Genomic DNA, 19,977 nt, shown 5'->3' on the forward strand with positions numbered 1-19,977 from the left:
GTGAGGCCGGCCCGGCGCGCGTGGGAGGCCATCCCAAGGGGAGGGGTCGGCGGCCAGTGCAGACCTGGAGGCGGGGGCCACCAGGCAGGGGGCGGGGGTGAGCCCCGATGGCTAGCCTGTCAGCTCTTTGCTCAGACCGGCTAGAGCCACAGCCCTGCTCACTAGCTACTCATTGTCTGTGGCCCTGACCGGTGCGGTGCGTCCTGGTGCCATAGTGCGGCCCAGAGGGGCAGTCTCTTCTCGTCCTTGCAGTCAGAGCCGCTACTATAAGAGGCGGTGCCTCTCCCAGTGGCTGCTTCAGCCCAACAGCCAGGGCAGCAAACCATGCTGCCTGGGGCCCGCCTCCTGAGTTACTAGAGCCAGCCTGCGAACTCTCACCACTGCCCTCACCGCTGCGTCCAGTCCCACCGTCGCGGGCAGCAACCAAAGCCACCAGAAAGAACTGCAGCACAGAACCAACAAGGCCAGGCAGGCCATGGGGCTCTGGGTGCTGCTGCCCAGCTGGGTTTCTGCTACTTTGCTACTGGCACTGACCTCCCTGCCCTCAGCCCTGGCCGCCAACAGCAGTGGCCGATGGTGGTAAGTGAGCTAGTATGGGGTCGCCTCTTGTCTTGGGGCACAGAGCCAGGAACCGGCCCTACCCAGCGCCTACGCTGTGGGCATCGCCAACCCACAGACCCCTTCCCGCACTATGACTTCACCACATCCAGGGTGCTCTTACCTAAAACTAACCCAAAGACCAGCTCAGCTGAAGTGGGGCGAATCATTTGCAGACAGAAGCCCAGGTATACCAGGCTCAGAGCCCACTCCCATCTAATAGAACCCTTCCCCACTGAGCCTCACTGTGGTGGGTACTCAGGGGTCCCTAGGGTCTTGAGCCAAATAATCAGTTATTAGCTTGGAAAAGAGGTGAGAAAAAGACAGAATTCCTAACTTTTCAAGGTAGGCAAGGCTGCAGGCTGGGATCCCTCTCCGGGGCTGTCTTTAAGGAAGATGAAGAACTAAGAAAGCCATGCATGGACTCATAGTGTCTTCTCTACCCAACCACTAAACCTAGTGCTCCTGGGGCTCAGGTCTACCAAACTCAAGAGCTGGGGAGCTATTATTGACCCTCTGCTGATCTCTATAGGCACATAGGATGGGGTTGGTACAGCCTGCATAGTTAATGTGCAGGCCCTCTTCCCCAGACTGAGTCCTTATTCGTCCCACCAGGGGCATCGTGAACATAGCCTCCTCCACAAACCTGCTAACGGATTCCAAGAGTCTACAGCTGGTGCTCGAGCCCAGTCTGCAGCTACTGAGCCGCAAGCAGCGGCGACTGATCCGACAGAACCCGGGGATCTTGCACAGCGTGAGTGGAGGGCTGCAGAGCGCAGTGCGAGAGTGCAAGTGGCAATTCCGAAACCGCCGCTGGAACTGCCCTACCGCTCCCGGGCCCCACCTCTTCGGCAAGATCGTCAACCGAGGTGGGTGCCCAGGAAAGCGACGCTTCCGGGATTAGGGGAAAAGCAGGGTCAGCTCCAGGGCATGGGCGGGCAAATGCAGGGAAGATGTCTCACACGTCACAGGGTTCCGCGATCAACCCAGCGGATGGCCTGATGCCCTCCCTGCTTTAACGCTAACACAGGTCAGACTTTGGCTCCAGGTTCTTTCCAGCCATGTATTTTGAATGTGATCTTTAACTTTTCTGAGCCACTGACCCACAGTAAGGGAATTCTGGATCTTGGGCGCTGGAAAACAGTTGCCCTTCTCCAGCCTCCCTCAAAGGTGCTTTGGGAACCTGCTTTCAGAGGGCCGGGGTTGTGATCCTCACCCTGCAAAGTTTGCACTGCCAACACCCACCGACCATGAGTTTGGTCTGGTGGAGATCTCAGCTATTCAGAGTGGATCTACTTGGGATACCCTCTTTGGGGCTGTCCCACTCACGTTCTAGACTGGAGTCTCAGAAAAGCACGGTGAGGAATGCATTCATGGATTCACTCACGCGCACCTGAAGACCAGTTTTTTAGCACTTCAGCTTGTCGGGTTGTCAGGACTCCAAGGGTCGAGTCCGGGTGTTGAACTGTAAGCTACCAAGCCTTCTAAAGAGGGTGCTGCGTGTTCTCTCAACTGGTGCGGGGTCGCTTCACTCACAGGCTGCCGGGAAACAGCATTTATCTTCGCAATCACCTCTGCTGGGGTCACACATTCGGTGGCACGCTCCTGCTCCGAAGGTTCCATTGAGTCCTGCACCTGTGATTACCGGCGGCGCGGCCCCGGGGGGCCCGATTGGCACTGGGGAGGCTGTAGCGACAACATCGACTTTGGCCGCCTCTTCGGCAGAGAATTCGTAGATTCTGGGGAGAAGGGGCGGGACCTGCGCTTCCTCATGAACCTTCACAACAACGAAGCAGGGCGCACGGTATGTCGGTATGTCCGGCTGTGTGCTGGAGCCAATGGCAGGGGCGGGGATGAGGTGGGGTAACGGTCCAGGATAAGGCCAGAGGCACAGGGAGAGGGCTTCCTGAGGGAGTGGGAGTCTAGGAGGAAAGACAGGAGAGGGCAAAGGGATCCCTGATCTGATGCCAGACTAGATTAGGTTAATAGGCTATGCAACATAGACTGTATTGCTATGGTTGCAGGGCACACTTTTGAAAAGTAAAACTGACTCTGGTGTTGAACAGAGTCGGGTAGTGGCCATATCTCAGCAGGCACTTCGTTCTTCCCCTCACCTGGGCTTGGTTACACCTGGACCCTGGCTGAGGTTTCTACATGATGGGGGTGGGGTGGGAGTGGAGTGGGTGATGCTATGTGGGATGTTGGCTTTGACCCTGCAAACGCCCTTCCTCCCCCCACCCCAGACCGTGTTCTCTGAGATGCGCCAGGAGTGCAAATGCCACGGGATGTCCGGCTCCTGCACGGTGCGCACGTGTTGGATGCGGCTGCCCACGCTACGCGCTGTGGGCGACGTGCTGCGCGACCGCTTCGATGGCGCCTCCCGCGTCCTTTACGGCAACCGGGGCAACAACCGCGCCTCGCGGGCAGAGCTGCTGCGCCTAGAGCCAGAAGACCCCGCACACAAGCCGCCCTCCCCTCACGACCTTGTCTACTTCGAGAAATCACCCAACTTCTGCACATACAGCGGACGCCTGGGCACAGCCGGCACAGCGGGGCGTGCTTGCAACAGCTCTTCTCCTGCGTTGGACGGCTGCGAGCTGCTGTGCTGTGGCCGGGGCCACCGCACGCGCACGCAGCGCGTCACGGAGCGTTGCAATTGCACCTTTCACTGGTGCTGCCACGTCAGCTGCCGCAACTGCACGCACACACGCGTACTGCACGAGTGTCTGTGAGGCTCTGCACCTGTCCCCGAACTCCCTCATTTCCAGCTCTCCCCTGAAAAACTCGCTGACACTCAAGACCCACCCCATTCGCCCACCCTAGCACCTCCAGGCACATTCCTGAGGCTCATAGCGACCCCTCTCTTCCCACCTCCTACCTGGGTGCTCCTTAAACCACTTGCTGGAGACAGCACGAACCCTTTTGACATCCTGAGGGGCCTGCTCCAACCTACCTCCCTCCCTCTTAGTGGGAGACCTCTTGTTGCACCGCCCCCTACTTGGCCAGGGGATGAGAGGAGGGTTCCTCTTCTCCTGGGGGAGGAGGGGGTCAGCTATGAGGTGTTGTAGTCACTGTCGTATTGTGCCAGTGACTTCTCTATCTCATTCCTCCTTTCCTTCCATTCTGTCCGTGTCCCTAAAGGCCCCTTCCATTCTCATCAACACATCTGGGCATCAAAGCCTTTCCCCTCCCACCCTTAGCTGAAGTAAGAGGTTCCACGGTGAAAGGGCGGCTGTGATGATGTGGGAACTGAGGTTAGGAAACACCCGCAGAAAAACCTCCACTCTCCTAGTCCCTGATATGGACCCACTGAACAGCTGTGAACCATGCCTCCCTCAGCCACTTCCCACCCCTTCCTGTCCTGCCCCCTCATCAGTGTGTAAATAATTTGCACTGAAATGTGGATACAAAGCCACGACTTTGGTTATGTAAATAATACTATTTATTGTGCTGGGTTCCAGCCTGGCTTACAGAGACCACCCTCACCCCAACTCCTCTGTTCTACCCTCTGCCCTGTTGTTATCCATCTTTTTTCCTTCTACCCGGTTTCTTAAAGATGCTCTTGCCCACTGGATCAGTGTTTCCTTCCACTGTAGCTATTAGTGGCTCTTCGCCCCCACCAGTGTATCTTTCTCTGAAGAATAAAGTCGCTATTTTTATCAATGACTCTGCTCCTTGAATCCAGAGCACAGCATGGTTTATAGTGCCCTCTTCCCCTGCAGAATACTTACTTTTCTTAACCAAATAGAAGAGGTATATTGTTGAAGAACTCTTTTCCCAGCCCTGAAAGACAACCCTGAGATTCTGACCTTTGGATGACCCTAACTGGGGCCACTAGGGATCCAGGTCTCCTGAGACAGAGAGATACTTGCTCAGGAGTCCATGTAGGGCTCTCATCCTATTCTAGCAGTTGGTTTTGTGATGAGGACAAATATGTCGACTACATGGGAATTAAACAGACCAACAGTCTACTTCTACCTGAAAGAGTTGGGGAAATAGCTACAATGAAATGGTGGCTGTGATCATGCCCCCCCCCAAAAAAAAGAAAAAAAGAATGGCCCAAGCAGAAAAGATGTCTTTGTCCTTGAGGCAAATGTCCCCTTTTCTGGGGTCTGGGCTTAGGATACTGGCAAAGCACATCTCCCAAAAGCTGGTACAAGACTTATGAGCACCCCAACTCCAGCTTTGAGGTAAAGAAAGATCCAGGTAACAAGTCATGGACTCTAGACCTGGGCCAGAAAGCTTTCAGACACTAACAGGAAAGAAGAAGGGAGCAGAAGGCTTCAGCATCCAAACAGGAGTGAGCCTTGGTAGCACAACCAAAAAGAACCAAGAGTGAATGATTCATTCATTAGGCTAGCACCTCCCACAGAGAACCGCAATGAGGATTCCTTTATTAACAGTACCTGAAGGACACCTCTGCTCACACAGTAGGATATAAGACCTGCTCACACTACTCAACCTGACTGATCATGTCTTCCTGCCTTCCTTTTCAAACCATACCCTTAGCCCTGCCTAAGGGAACATTAACACTTCCTACACTCTATTGCCTGTTCTTCACTACAGCCCCTTCCCTATCAGAAAGACAGCAATAGAAACTACCAGAACACCCATCTTTGCAAGAGCAATAACTGATCTCAGCCAACTTGAGATTTTCTTTCTCTTCCCAGAGTCCTTTGCAGGCTACCACTACTCCCTAGAGGGTGTGAACTATGACCCCAAGTTGGTTGATTCTGAGCTCTGCCTGTGCCTGTGCATAGGAAAGTAGATTTAAGGCCTGCTCAACCCTGCAGTGACATTCCTTTCCCTTTCTTTCCATTGGCAAAGTCAGCACCATCTCAGTTCTGATGAGTGGATCCAACTTTGGATAGCAGGCATCTAAAAGGCCCTGGGTTTCCAGTGAAGGTCTTCAGGCAAACAGTCAAAGCCAAGGAGAGCTATTAGCTCCCTAAGAAAGAAGTTATTGGGCTGTCCCAGGGTGTGTGTGTGTGTGTGTGTGTGTGTGTGTGTGTGTGTGTGTTGCCCAATGTTAGGGAGAAGCCACAGGATGGGGGAGCCCAGGCCATCTCCAACTATAGCCATCTAATTCCTAACTCAGGAATTGGAGCTTGTGGACCTAGAAACTGGGGTGCTGAGCTGAGCTGACTTGCCAAGTTGGAAGAAAAACTTTCTTTCTTTCCCCTACGCCCTCTCTCTGTGTATTCCTAAATAGGTATTCAGCACCTTCTTTGCCTTCTCAGTCTCCATTGCCTTGACTATTAATTGGAAAGAGTCATCATTGTCCTTTTAAGCAGGTGATAAGGTTAAAGTGAGACACTATTTGTGATGGCTTGTGTTGTGAGGACAATTACTGATACCTTTTCTGTACCAGCCATACGTCAAATGCTGGCTGTATGGTGATGTACGTACGAGCCAGGGATACAGCCAGGGAATCAACTATATCAACAAACACTGTCAATATAGTATGTGTGTGCATGTATGAGTGTGTGTGTGTGTGTGTGTGTGTGTGTGTGTGTGTTACAGGGAAAGGCCCTCTGCATGCACAGGGAATCTGAGGACAGAGTCCAGTACCCCAGAGTCAGCACAGCAAAACCCTTCTCATACAGGGACTGGAATTTGGGAGAATGCTGCCCTAGTAAAATACAGAATAAGGCTGGGTCCTAACAGAATGCACAAATAAAATGAAAAACTTCAACTATAAGGGCTGGGAGTGACTTGACAGTAGAGCATTATGAGGACCTGGGTTTGATCCCCTTGGTAGAGGTGAGGTAAAGGGGCTGTGGGATCTACAAGTACAGCCCAGGAGCTGTTTCCTGTGTTATGTGCTGCTCCCACTCTGAACTGGGTTGGGGTCAGGTGATGGCTATATCTAGAAAGAGTCTCAGGGCCCAAGCCCCTGGGCGATGGTAATAAGATAACATCACTGGGACTGTGCCCCAGGAACCTTCCTGCAACTTCCACCCACTTCTGATCATCAGGCACCACATAAATACACAGCAGGAGGATCTGGGGCTGGCAAGGACCCTGGATAAAAGCTGACCCCAGTAAGCGCCGCAGGGACTAGTCCTGAAATATCCCCGAAGTAGTGGAAAAGCTGAGAAGACCTAAACAGCAGGCTGCACGGTCCCTGGGGGGTCAGCAAGCTGACTCCATGAACACCCTGCCACTTGCACCTTGGAAAAACCCTGTCAGTGGGGCTGAAATACCCTAGGGTCTACCCCCCCTTCCCTAAGGCCCCAGGCAGGCTCAGTCTTCTCCTCCAGGCCAGAGGGAGAAAAATAACAAAATGAGGAGAAAATAAGCTGTTTGGCTGTGGTGTGAGCAGGAATATCCATGCAGAGCTGCCCACCACTCACCCTCACTCACTTTTTCCACACCCAGCCAGGGCCCCGCGTGAGACAGACCATCCCCTTGCCCCCTCCCCCGTCTGGGCTAAAAGCAGACACATTGGGTTGGTGAGAGAGCAGCAAGTTATAAATATGCCCAGGGAACTGCCGCCAACTCGCTCCCCTGTCATCCCCTGAGAGGGGGTAGGGTAGGGTGGCACCTAGGGAGGAGCCAGGGCTGCCCTATTCCCTGAGGCCCGGGAGGAAATGGACATCTAATCAGCCACTGCAATATTTAGTAATTTATATCTTTCCCAGTGAATGGACCATGGCTACTACAGGTACATTTGCACATTTGTAAAATCTCACACAGGGGTTCCCCCACCTTCTCTGGTAGTATGGCCATAAGTTGAGCATGAAAGGGCTTAGCCAGGCACCCAGTGTCATGACTCAACCCTAGGGCAGCTTCTTTTCCTCACACCCTCATTCATTCATTCATTCATTCATTCACTCACTCACTCACTCAGCAGGCATTTCTCCAGGTGTGCACATTCAACTGCTGTCACAAGTGCACACACATTCTATTCAAGTGTGCTCACAACAGCTCCAGCCTCGCCTGCATCCGGGGTTCTCTGCCTTTAACTTGGTGGCCTCTTAGGGGAGGTGAGGTTGGCTATCTAGCATAAGCACTGTCTCAGAGTAGGTCATATGAGGGGCTGGAGAAAAGGGGCTGAGAATAAGAACCTTCAGTGTGTTGCCGCCTTTACTTTTCTTGGTAGATAAGATTTTTCTCTCCCCATTTATCCTCTCCATGACTGCAGTATGCCAGCAGGCTGTGGGCTGCTGAGGGAACTGACCCAGACACTTGCTTAGTAGGTGCCCATCTAGGTAAGAGGGCACCTCTTGCTCCTCTTCCAGGACTGAACCCCTCCCTTTTCCCTCCTCCCTATTAATCCTCGGAAGTGAAGGGGCCGTCCCTGGCGGCCCTTCAGCCCTATTGTGGCCCCTCGCCCTCCTCGCCCTCCTCGGCTGGCGTCTAATTAACTCCTCCTGCCCCTGGTTTTGTGTGCCCCCCTTACTCCACCTTGTCGGCCCCGCCCCTCCGCTCGGCCCGCTCCCCCCGACGGACATTCCTGTTAGGCCGGGCCAGTATGCCAGGGCAACCAGGGCCAGACCGAGGCCTAATCCCCCCTCCGCCTGGCCGGGCTCAGGGAGCCCCACTCACCTCCCGGCTCTCTGGGGGCTGCTCGGCTCTGCCGTGGCGGAGACACACAATCAGGACAAAGGCGCAGCCCCCAGGGGGCTAACTCAGCCTTCACGCCCAGGTTGTGCGGCATTTGGGGAGTTTAATGAATTGTCCATCATGCCTTTCAGGGCCCGCCCGTCAGCCTGGATTAATCTTCGGAGCCCTGGTGGGGTAGGAGACACTAAGCCTGTATTTATTACTCTCCCATTGTCACTAATTGAGGTAATTATCTGTGACTCTAGCCTGGCCAACAATGCCGCATTCACTCTTGGACCTCGATGGGCCTGGCTCCCACTCTGGGTACCAACCCTCCCTCCCTTCCTCTCCAAAACGCGCCAAGGGCTGAGATGGGCCCTGGAGCATGTTGGGAAAGTGGACAATGTTCCACAAAGTTCCACCTTCAAGCAGTGTCTCCCAAAGCCACCACCACTATGGAGTTGTGTTGAGGAGAAACCTGATTCCCCTGAAGTAGGTAAGAAAAGAAAGCAGACAGGTTTGTTAGGCAGAGCCCTCAAGCTACAGCCAGGCTAGCACTCTCATTTCAGGGTAGATGGCACCAAGGTGATGGTAGCCTACAGGACTCTGGAGTGTTAGGAAGCATGTTATCCCTTACTAAGTATACTCTGAAGAGGTCCTGGAAGCCACCAGAGCTGACAGAGTGGCTGTGGGTATGTTGGAGAAGGTTAGAAAGTACAGGAAGGCTGTGTCAGGGAGCAGAAAGGCAGGGTAAAGAGCCATCCTGGGAAGAAACAAACCAGAGCCAGAATATTCCCCACTGTGATTTGAATAGTGCTGTGCAGCAACCTCAAGAAAAAACCAATTTAGATATGTGAGTCGTCCCAAAGAGTAGATGGCCTATGAGGATGACTATCTGGGTCAAGGGGATTGATCCTGGGAAGCAGGGGTGTGCGTGCGTGCGTGCGTGCGTGCGTGCGTGCGTGTGTGTGTGTGTGTGTGTGTGTGTGTGTGTACATGCATGGGTGCACATGTGTGTTGTGTACACACACATATGTGCTTGTGTGATGGGTGTGTGTGTGTGCTTAAGAGATAATAAAAAGGAAAGACTTGGATGAGACTAGATTGTGAGATCCTTGAGGGCAAAATTATGTTTTGGTCATTTGTTTTTACAAAATCCTACTATTATACCTAGAATGATAGGCTAGGTGAGGCCAGTAGTTGCATAGAAGTTGAGGTCTGTCGAATCTTCTCTTAAACAGCTGTCCTCGCTCTCTTCATTCATCTAGTACTTGGTAAAAAGAGACGTCTAGATCATTCCTGGACAGTTCTGGATGGGCAACTGACCAGCTGACACCCTAACGATGCTGGTAGAGTTCATAGAGAAAGTTCAAGCTGCGCCCCCTTGTGATGGTTGTTGGGAGAGCTTCTGGAGGCAGGAGCTGAGAAGGCAAAGCAGCAGGCATGTCTGTCTGGGCAGCCACCCTCCTTTATGCCAAGTTGTCATGGCAATGTTGCTTTCATCATTTTTACTTTACATCACCTCTCCATTTTCTGGAAGTGGTGTATCATGCACCCTAGAGTGAGGCCTCAAGTTTCCCATGTACTGAGGATAACGGTGAGTGAATACCTGATCTTTTTGCCTGTACCTTCTGAGTACTAGGATTTTTGGGGCAGCCATGCCTAGTTTATAGAGTTCTGGAAACCAAATGCAAGGCTTTGTGCATGGGAGACAAGTGCTCTTATCAACAGTGTTACATCCCCAGGCTTCATTACCCCCTTCTTATGTGTTTCATGCCAAGGTTTAGGGGATGCTGTAGTGGGATAGTCAAATATGATCCTTAAGTACCTCATATAGCAGAGAAAGTCAAATAGTAATGAAATAAAAAGGTGAAATTGGAGAGACGGCTCAGCGGTTAAGAGTACCGACTGCTCTTCCAGAGGAGCCAGGTTCAATTCCTAGCACCCACATGGCTGTTCACACCTGTCTGTAACTCCAGTGCCAGGGAATCTGACACTCTCATACAGGCATACATGCAGTTAGAACATCAATACACATTAAATGAAAATAAATCAATTATTTTTTAATCAACGAAGGTGCCAGGCATGGTGGCAGAGGCTTTTACTCCCAGAAGTTTGGAGGCAAAGGCAGGTGGATTTCTGGGAATTCAAGGCCAGTTTGGTCTAAATAGAAAGTTCTAGGCAAGCCGGGCTACCTAGTGAGACCCTGTCTCAAATACAGTACCACCACCATCACAACAACAAAACTAAAACCATAAAGAGAAAACAGAGCAAAGGTCACAATCAAAAATCAGGAAAATGTTCAGCACTGAAATACAGTAAGGTATTCAAAACTATGTGCCATCTCTCTTTCAGACCCTGTCACAAAAGCTCCTGTGTTTCTTTGGTCAGAGGCAGGGTCTCCATGCTTTTGCTGTGTCGGCCTTCAATTCCTGGGCTCAAGGGATCCCCACTCTCGGTCTTCCCAAATAACTGGAGCTACAGGTGCCTGTTACTGCCCCTGGTGAAGGCCAAATGCTTTGCTCTTACCTACTCTAAGTTTTTGGCAGAAGCCACATATCTTCTCATATTCTGGATGTACCTCTTCCCTCATGTCAGTGAGAATGGCCTCAAACATCCACACCCCTGAGGAGACCCTTCCATTTTCCCTTGGCAGAGTGCCTTGACCTGTCTGAGCTCTTGAAATGCTTTGCTGGTGGGGCTTTCATGACACCCACAGGCCATCCTTGGTTGTGATAGAGCAGGCCTCTACCTGCCTGAGGACACAGGCTCCATGTCATGGTTGTCTTGCCATCCTTTCCAGCACTGAGGACAGGGCATGATATGCCCTCATTAAATGATGAATAGGTGAGTTCATGAATGAGGAAATAGATGCATGGATAGAGGGATATGGAAAGGAGCTCAGATGGATGATGGGTGAGTTGGTGCATAGATTGGTAGGTGAGTAGGTGGGATGCATGGATGCAGCATCCATCTACAAATGACTCACAAATCCTAGTTAATACAAAGCGATAAAAAAACGGGGGGGGGGAGCCTGCCCCATGCCATGTCATGCAGAGGCAGGGACAGCGCCTAGCTTAAAATTTCCTCACTAATACATACAACCTTGGAAACTTGTCTCCCAAAGACATTCATGCATATATTCTCATTCCCTATAAGTCCAAGTCAAGGACTAGTCCCTCATGCCTATCCTCCTCCCCCTCCTTTTCTAAACTCTGGGAGGATTCACCAATTTGAATGTCATCCTTGCACAGGCACCATGCTAATCTCCTCTCTAGTGCTCCGATTTTAGTGTATGAGTCCCCTGAAGATAGAAAGCATACGTGAGTCTCCTCTGTGTCCCTGGCACACATGGTTAATGGGCAAGTGCACAAATGAATAATTACTGACAGATGCTATCCTGTCCTCAATAGACACACTTTGTACACATTCCAAGTCCCTCCCTGTGTCCCACAGTTTCTCTTGTCCCCCTCTCCTCCCTGAGGAACACACCCTCACCATTGATCTCTGTGATATTGCAGAGTGCCTTGGTTTCCTTACCTATTTGTAGCAGACCTCGGGACACCTCAGAGTTCTTCCAAGTCTGAATAGGATAGAATTCCTGGCTCCCCTAATACCCTATCAAGTATGACAGAACTGTGGGACAGAAAATGCTTCCAGGAAGAACTTGGTTGGTTCTTGGGGAGTCATGGGATCCCCTGTTTGAGGTCCCCTGTTAACCTAAGATCTGTTGCCCCCAATCATGCAGTCCTCCTGCACCTGTGGTTTTTTTCTCCTGATCAGGAAGGCAGTTCAAGGGAAGGGAGTGTTGGTGGCCTCCTTCTTCAGGAGGCTGGGTGGCTCACAGACACAGCTAGATTTAGAAGTCATTTTCACAGCAGGGAGTCTCTAACCTGCCACCCACAGGGCCGGGTGGGGACAGCCTAAGATACTATTTACCAGGGTCTGGCCCTGAAACCTGCTCCATCTTCCTTCTCCTCTCTCTCCTTCTCTCCCAGCACTTTGGCAGCTGGCTCTTCCTTCGTCCTTGGCAAGCTCTGGAAGAAGGTGTGTGTTGCCCTGACAACTTAAATGCCCAAATGTCCCTTGTACGAAATGGGTGGTTTTTATCTAGCCTAGGATTTGTTTTTTTCAATGCTGGGGACCAAACTCAGGACTTTGTATGTTCTAGGCCAGCATACTACCTGTGAGCTGCCATGCAGACTTACTCTCCGAGGATGGATTGTGCTCCCTGGCCCCTTCTTTTTTGGAGACAGATCTTGCTGGGCTGTGTTGGGCTGGGCTGGGCTGAAATTCATTATGTAAAACCAGACTGGGCTCAAACTTGCCTCTGCCTCTGGTTTACAGGAGAGTGTTTTTCTGTTTCTTTTAAAAATATATGTTTATTTCTGCCTGGATGGCCTGGAACTCATTCTGTAGACCATGCTGGCCTCAAACACCCAGAGATCCACTTGCCTCTGCCATCTGAGTACTGGGATTAAAGGCTTGTGCCACTAACTGGGTTCCTTTCTAATTTTTATGTCCTCTATGGACTCTCCCTGGATCTCATAAAATTAGGGTCTCCCTTGGTTGACTTCCTTCAGAACTTAACAGGAGAGCCCAGTACTTGCTTGATATTTTGTCTTTATCACCTTGCCAGGCAGGCCTTGCCCTTTCTACCCTCGAGCTTAACCCAGGGATTCGTTCTTAGGGAATGCTCAGTAAATGCTAGGTTAGACTTGCCAACAGTTAGAACTGCAATAGAGAGTGGTAAGGCCTTTGGTACTTTTGATCTCTGCCCAAGGTGACCTGGACTCCTTGGCCTCCTCCACCAAGAGCAACAGGAAATGTGTAGGTTACAGACAGGGTGACAGGTGGATATTCCTGGGGAGCTCCGACCAGTGAACGCAGCCCCCGAACTTGGGAAGCCAGAATGGGAGAGACCCTCTTCCACTGAATCAAGGTGAGCAGCTGGCTGTGGACTGGGAGCCCTGTCACCCCTCACCCCCTCCAAGTCCTGTCTGTAAATCTCCCTGGGTGTGATGTCAAGCTAATTGGGGACTAAAAGCCTAAGTGGTTTGAGAGAGGTCTCAAGAGTTGCGGGAGTCAGGTTTGGCGGGAGTAAGGACAGAGGCGGGGCCAGGGGATGGGTTCGACCTGGAGACAGAGTCTGGTCGAAACCCCAGCTTCTGCCCAGCCGGAGGCTAAATTTACCTAGGCTGACTCAGCCCTTGCCCGGAATGGGGGGCGGCGGAGGGGGGGAGTGCATGGGGCAGAGGGAAGAGCGGCAGGGGTGTGGCGGGGGGGGGCAAGGAAGGGAGAGTCCCAGCCAGGGAGACAAGCTGGGCCAGAAGTTTCCACCAGAGAGGAGTCCTCCCCCCTCCCACCCCACAGCAGGCGAGCGGGAAGAATTCGAGAAAACCCAGGGAGAGCCAGGTGGGGCTAGGTCAGCGAGAAAGAGACTCCAAAGTTGCGTAAAGGGAAGAGTAGTTTTATTGGGCGCCTATTATGTGCCAGGCACTGTACAAGGCCCCTTATATACATTACCGCATTAAATCCTCACAACAACCCTGCGAGGTAGGTGTTTATAAACCCCCATTTGACAGATGAGGAATCTGAGGCTCAGGGAGGTGAAGTGATTTGGCCAAAGGTCACATGGCTAGTAAATGGCAGACACAGAGGAAGTGCCCAGGGTTGGAAAGAAAAAAAAAAAAAAAAAAAGACTTAAACGTCAGTCTTAAGTCTATTGGCGTGGGATCAATACAAAGAAGGGCTCGACGCGCCCCAGAGGTCTGGGAGGCCGGAGGCCTGCTCCCGGCCCCGCGCGCGCGGCTTGGAGGTGTCAAGGCGGGAAAGCGGCACCCGGTAACTGGGGATCCAGATAACTGGCAGTGCTGGTGTAGGGCACTCGAGCACCAGCAACCGGGGGAATCCGCGACCTGCGCGCGCCCCGTAGTGGCTCCAGCGAGTATCACACCCCACACCGACTGCTGAAGACCAGCCTTCCTTCTTGCCTGACTTTTCTAGAAGAGATGCAGAAATTGTCAGGGTCCTATCAGGTAGGTGGGCGATACCGCCTGCGTGGGAAATCCCGGCAACACTTCAGAGCATCACTGAGGACACGGAGATGGAGGAAAAGGGGAAGGCCTAAAAATGTCCCAAGCTGATTCATTGGCTACCTTCCCTCTCCAACTTGGCCCACCACAGGCCAGACGCAGTAGTAGGGCCATCATCCTGCTGTGCCTTGGGAAGCACCCACCTAAACTTGGGAGGTTGGGATAGAAGCCCTTTGTCCATTTAAATCTGAAAACCTTGACAGTCTTCCGGACTGAGGAAGAGTGAAGTTGATAAGTGCCCTCAAATCCTGTTCACTTATTCCCAAAATTCCAGGGAAGGAAGAATGGGTGGCAGAAATCGCTCATTCTACATTTGCAGGGATCCGGAATGCTCGGGTGCAAACGAAGCAGTTAGTCTAAGGTGTAGTTTAGTCTAAGGCCCACCAGCAAGTCAGCGGCACAGTAGGAACCGAAGCTTGAGCCCTCTTTCCAGTTTGCTGGTTGTGTATGCATCCGTTCCTTCTCTGCCAAAAGGCCCTGTCATCTGATCACTCAGTCACTAGGTTCAAGGCCTCTCCACTACTTTTTTCTCCTGCCAGGGACCCTGACCTGACTATGACTGTCTCTGCTTAGTTCTGCGATTGAATGTAGCAGGGGTTGAATCCTACCCTCATCTCCTCTGAAGCTAATCCTTGGATTGGCGCACGTGCTGCCTGGCCTTTTTCTCCTTCCCTTGCCTTCCCTTCCCTTCCCTTTCCTTCCCTTTCCTTTCCTTTCTTCCGTTTCAAGTGTAGGAACAGGTATGGGTGGGGAAAGAAGAAAAGGGAAGCCACGAAGCCTGCAGAGAGTAAAGGAGAAAGGTGAGCCCAAGGTTGGATGGGCTGAGCCACATTCGAGAACAAAAAGGGGCATCGCTCACTCTCTCTCTCTCTTCCCCTGTGGCGTTTTCCTGGTGTCCTCTCCGAAGAGGCCTTCCTCGGTTGGACTAATGACATCTAGAACCTCTCGGATACTGTCGCTCAGCTCCGCTGTCTTCCCGCCTTCCCTGGGCCGGGTATTTCCAATCGCAGGCAGGGTCCTCTCATTCCGCCAGGAGGCGCCTGGGATGTCTGTGTCGCTTCCATCAGAGGAACCACTATGGACGCTGAGATCCTCAGCTTCGTCTGAGTCCGAATCCGGGGCGGTGTGTCGGCGGATGCGGGACACGGCTTCCCGCAACGCCCCGGCGTAGGGTCCTGGAGTCCGCGCCCAGCCCCCGCCCGCGCGCCGCAGGACCCCAGCCGCTTCTGAGCCCTTCAAGCTGCTGCCCACGCATCCCGGAGCCGCTGGGCCTAAGGTCGGGTGCTCAGGGCTGCCTGGCTGCTTGGGGACGACGTCTCTTAGGGTCACTTCGCCGACAGGGAACCCTAAAACGCGGGAGGTGCGGTCCTCCAGTGAAGAACCCCCCTGCTCTCCACTCTCGGCTTCGCACTCGCGACCCCCGCCCACCTGGTTTGAGACACGATTGCTCAACGGCAGCTTTTGGCAAGCTGAGGAATTGGCAGTGGCCCCCTCACCCTCCTCGTGGCAGGGCTTCTGTTGCCTAGGGCTTTCGCTCACAATTCTTGGCTCCCCAGAGGGCAAGGGCTGCACCTGCTGGGTTCGAGGGGTCGGAACATACTGGGACTTTATCACCACGCACGTGGCATCAATGACAAAGATGCCTTCTCTACGAGAGGGGCCTCGGGAACTGCGGGGCAGGGTGTGGGCACGGCGGGTCGCCTTCCAAACTTCCAGGGTCTCATGTTCTGTCCCCTCTCTTTGACCAAGGGATTCTCTCCACCCAGTGCCTCCAGGAGCCCAGGGTCTGGGGAGAGTCTGACTATGCGTAACTGGAGGCTTCTTAGGGGAAGAAAGCCAACACTTAGGAAGCCAAATATGTTCACTTCCTTCTTTCCCTTCCCTGGAGCCCTTGAGATGCTGTCTAGACCTAGGAACAGGACATGGGGGGCTGCGGATCGTAGACCCAGCAGGAGCTGCCTCCGTGTCTGGACTGCCAGTCGCTTTGGCTTGGGGATGGCAGTCACCACCACTGTTTAGGTCAGAAGTAGCTAGGCCCGAGCTTTTCTCTATCGCTCCTTTGCAAGACTCTGGCCTGGCTCTGGCCGCTGCACAGCCAGGAGCTCCTCCTAAGAGTCCCCGTCCCTGTCTGAGACCCCAAGCCCCTAGAACATCCCGGTAGATTCGAGGATCCAGCCTCTTCTTCGTACGCCCTCCCTCTGTCCTGGCCGTGGCTGGAGCTGGGGCTGATGAGGTGGGCGCCCGGGAGAGCTCTGGGCCTCGCTTAGTCCCCAGGGTCCTGTGAGGGCCTTCATAAGAAGGTGGCGCCACATAGGGTGGCGGCCGGTCCCAGCGGTGTCTTGGGGCTGTGCCTGCAGCGCCTCTCAGCATCAGGTGAGTCTCGTAGCTAGGGGGCCCTGGTCTCCTACCTCCCCAAGGCCCCGCCCATGCCGCCCCTGGGTCACTCTGCGGGAGTGCGGGTGGACGGGGCGCTCGCCCCACCGGTCCGAAGCGCTCTGGTCTGGAGAAAACTGGGAACCCTGTTGGTTGGGCCGCCCGAAGGGCGTTCCGGGGCTCTGGGCGGGGCTGACCTAGGGGGCTCCGTCGGGCCCCGCCAGCCTTGCGCCTTTTTCTCTCGGTCTCCTTGGCCTCCCGCTCCTGCGACGCCGCCTTCCTTTTCTCTTGTTCCCGGGCTCGGACCTCGGCGAGGGGCCCCGCCCGCCAGTTGGTCGCCTCCTGCAGCACCCTGGTGGCCCAGGGTCGGCGGGGTGGCGGCTCAGGGGATCCCGGGCGCAGCCTACACCTGGGACAATGAGCAGGAACCCAGGTGAGCAGTTTACGGGGAAAGGGAGCCGAGGTCCGGGGAGCTGGGAGTACTGGAGACCACTTGGGGCAGCCATGTGGGAGGGTACGCGTGAGTGTGTGCGCGAGTGCACGTGCATAGATGTTGGGGCTGAAGTCGAAATGAGACTCCTCGCCATCTCTCCATGCACACTTTAACAGCGACTGCCCCATCTCCCCTCCTGACCTTTTTCACTACCTCTTCTGTCCCCCCAAACAGTCAGGCCCCAGTCCTCGACGAGTGAGGAAGGCGCGGGAAAGAGAAGGGGCCAGCAGTAACCGCTGGTGCCAGCAGGGAGGTCTGAACCCCACTTCCCGCCCCACCACTTACTGCCCCTCACCCCTTCCTTCACTCACGTGCGGCTCTGGGGCCCACGGGCCCAGTAGCTGGCCTGGATGTCCATAGAGTGTCGAGAAGGGGAGCGACGACTATAATGACAGGAAATAGTCTTCACTTCAATCACCAACAGCTTGGACTTCTGCACCCAGAGGCAGCTGCCCGACTCCTCATCCTGGAGCTCCCGGGGGCTGTCGGGCCCCTCGGAGAATAACGGGCCATCCAGCATCCTGCCCCACCCCACCCCGGCCCCCCACCCTCCCACCCGCCCCGTGAGCCCCCTCCCAACCCGGGGAGCCGGCGCCCACAGCAGAGCGGCAGGCCCAGGGACTGGCAACTATATATACCCGGGCACACGTGTGTGCCTGCCTGTATGTGTGTGTGTGTGTGCTCGCGCGCGGGCGCGCGCGCATGTGACACGCTGCCGTGGACGGCTCCGCGCTGCTACCTCCCCCATGTACACGGCCGCCCCCTGGGGCCTGGGATTGGACACCCCTTCCCACTGTTTAGGTCCCTCAAGCTTAATGGGACCCGCGTAATGGACCGGGAAAGACTTCTGATTCTGACCAAGCTTACTGTGCCCCCTCCTCCAGCCCCTACTTCTGCACCATTCCCGAAGTTTTAACCCTTTACTTTCCTGCTTGTCTTGTTGCCTGACCACCAGTGATTTATCTCTGCCTGCCTGCCTGCCTGCCTGCCTGCCTGCTAGGACTCCTTTCTCAGACAGGGAGTGGTGAGAATGAGAATAGAACTCTAGGTCTCTGCCTGCCGCTCTCTGCTGGTTTCCATGGGGTTGGGGTGCAGGAGAGGCTGGCCCACAGCTGGGGGGGGCGGGCTATTTTTAGCGGCTGTGGCGTTTGGGCGCAGATGAGATGAGTAACCAGTTCAAGCAGTGGAGAGAAGAGGAAGCTTTTGTGCGACTCTGGGGGACAGCTGCTCCTCCCCCAAAGTGGCTCTTGTACCCTTTACGCCTCATCTTTTTCTCTGCTGATGTGTAAGGCAGAATTCAGTCTGCCCTGGTCACCTAAGCAGCGGGACAACTCATACTTTAGATAAGGCATGCTGGCTCCCCTAACCCAGAAGCCAGGATTCTGGGATTACACAGTTCTGTGCCCACACAGCTCTATCAAGCCTTATGTGGGGTGCAGATAAAGTGCTTATATACACTTGTACCCTAACAGAGGGGGATGGAGGAAGAATGGTGTGCTCTTGTGGTACAGCTAAATCCCCTAGCAACAGAAAGGAAGAGTGGCCTCTCTTGCCTAGGATGGGGCTCCCACTCAAGACTGTCTAGTTCACTTAGCCATCCTCAAGTGGGGCAGCTCACCTTTTGGGCTCACTCTGTTCTGGGGGGGTTGTTGCTTGCATCCTCAGGATTCCTCCCCCTAAGCCTGTACCAGGTGTCCCCTGATTCACCATGGTAATGTTAGTGGCAGCACAGCCCACGCCAACCCTTCCATGCAGAGACTTAGCAACCATGCCTGGCAACCATGGCAGCAGCTCAGTGGAGGGGAGGCGTGCAGGGAGGGAAAGAGGGTGGCAATGGCTCCTGAGGAAGAAGGGACCAATTGCTTCTCCCGACTCTTAAGAACAGAAGCCTGGGAGCTTCGGAATTGTATCCCTTGTGTCTTGAGCACCATCCTCAAATGGAGACTTGGTGGGGGGTTGAGGGGGTAAATGGGAGAAACAAGAAATCCCAGTTTGTATCTCAAAAAATTACCTGGAGCATTTGGGTACAGAGACTTCTTTTTGAGGGGACAGGGACCAAACGGGTTGTTACAGGGCTGAGACAGGACTCACCCAGGAAGGCAACACCTGCTGTTGCCCTGCCCACACCCCCCCCCTTAGGATTCCTCGCACCTACCAGCTGCACTGAAGATGGCTTCCAGGTGCTGCTGCTTTCCACCAGGTCCCACCAGAGTTCTACAGCTTTTAAAGCCTTGCCTCCTCCCTAAACAAATCCTTCTCGATGAAGGAATGTGCCACAAGGAGACATTTGTCCTTCCCACCCCTAACCCCTCCACACACAAACAAGCTCTGATTCTGATAATTTGTTTGGAAGCCTCCCTCCCCCAAGTTTGGGAATGTGCTGAGAGCTCTGACAATCTGAATGCAGAAGCAGGGGCTGGGCTGGCGACTATCACTGAAAGCTGGCCTTTGACAAGTGTTGGTGCCTCCCTGTGTCCCATCTGGAAGCCTGCTTTGGAAGAACAAGAGCAGTATGGCAGAGGCTCCTCTGAAGGTATAGGCGGAGGAGGGAGAGCCAAGGAATTATTCAGGACCTACTCCTGGCTTGGATACAAATCATCCTACTAGCAAAGGAACCCAGTCTGGCAGGCCCCCTGGTGTTGGATGCTACCTTCAGTCTGTGTGGGTTCCACACAGGCAGTGGGTGTGGTGGACTGACCACAGCTCTCTCTTCCTCCATGATTTACTCTACCTTAGAAGAAAGGCAAGGATCTGCGTGTTCAGCCCAGGCAAATTGAAACAACTCAACTTTCCCTCAGAAACCCTGATAATGTTGACAGGTCTCTCTGCCCAAAGACCCTAGTTAGCACTCTGGTTTCTGGAAACCTGACA

The 19,977-nt window shown here is 53.8% G+C and overlaps 2 protein-coding genes and 1 non-coding gene across 3 annotated transcripts; 1 reads left to right on the forward strand and 2 right to left on the reverse strand.

Annotated features, from left to right (window-relative positions):
• The first annotated feature begins 441 nt into the window (after window positions 1–441).
• Wnt1 (Wnt family member 1) lies at window positions 442–3,431 on the forward strand. The gene is made up of 4 exons (XM_051189083.1): window positions 442–579; window positions 1,213–1,466; window positions 2,136–2,401; window positions 2,841–3,431. Exons 1-4 carry the CDS (start codon window positions 476–478, stop codon window positions 3,327–3,329), a joined length of 1,113 nt encoding a protein of 370 aa, XP_051045040.1. The 5' UTR covers window positions 442–475; the 3' UTR covers window positions 3,330–3,431.
• A 7,923-nt stretch (window positions 3,432–11,354) lies between these two features.
• LOC127226248 (U6 spliceosomal RNA) lies at window positions 11,355–11,459 on the reverse strand. Its single transcript, XR_007834861.1, has one exon. It is a non-coding gene; the product is annotated as a U6 spliceosomal RNA (small nuclear RNA).
• Window positions 11,460–14,974: 3,515 nt separating this feature from the next.
• Window positions 14,975–17,642, reverse strand: Ddn (dendrin). Its single transcript, XM_051189821.1, has 2 exons — window positions 17,418–17,642; window positions 14,975–17,022 (listed from the first exon to the last, which is right to left on the reverse strand). Exons 1-2 carry the CDS (start codon window positions 17,624–17,626, stop codon window positions 15,096–15,098), a joined length of 2,136 nt encoding a protein of 711 aa, XP_051045778.1. The 5' UTR covers window positions 17,627–17,642; the 3' UTR covers window positions 14,975–15,095.
• Window positions 17,643–19,977: the final 2,335 nt, after the last annotated feature.

The sequence above is a fragment of the Phodopus roborovskii genome, unplaced genomic scaffold, assembly GCF_943737965.1.
Source record: "Phodopus roborovskii unplaced genomic scaffold, PHOROB, whole genome shotgun sequence".
NCBI lineage: Eukaryota > Metazoa > Chordata > Mammalia > Rodentia > Cricetidae > Phodopus > Phodopus roborovskii.

What these genes read in the sequence shown, in the direction of transcription:
- Ddn (XM_051189821.1), bottom strand. Translation starts at nt 17,626, where the DNA reads ATGCTGGATGGCCCGTTATTCTCCGAGGGGCCCGACAGCCCCCGGGAG. An exon ending in CGTGGGCCCCAGAGCCGCAC is followed by an intron (nt 17,023 to 17,417) that starts GTGAGTGAAGGA and finishes TCATTGTCCCAG; the next exon opens with GTGTAGGCTGCGCCCGGGAT.
- Wnt1 (XM_051189083.1), top strand. Translation starts at nt 476, where the DNA reads ATGGGGCTCTGGGTGCTGCTGCCCAGCTGGGTTTCTGCTACTTTGCTA. An exon ending in AACAGCAGTGGCCGATGGTG is followed by an intron (nt 580 to 1,212) that starts GTAAGTGAGCTA and finishes TCGTCCCACCAG; the next exon opens with GGGCATCGTGAACATAGCCT. An exon ending in CGGCAAGATCGTCAACCGAG is followed by an intron (nt 1,467 to 2,135) that starts GTGGGTGCCCAG and finishes CTTCACTCACAG; the next exon opens with GCTGCCGGGAAACAGCATTT.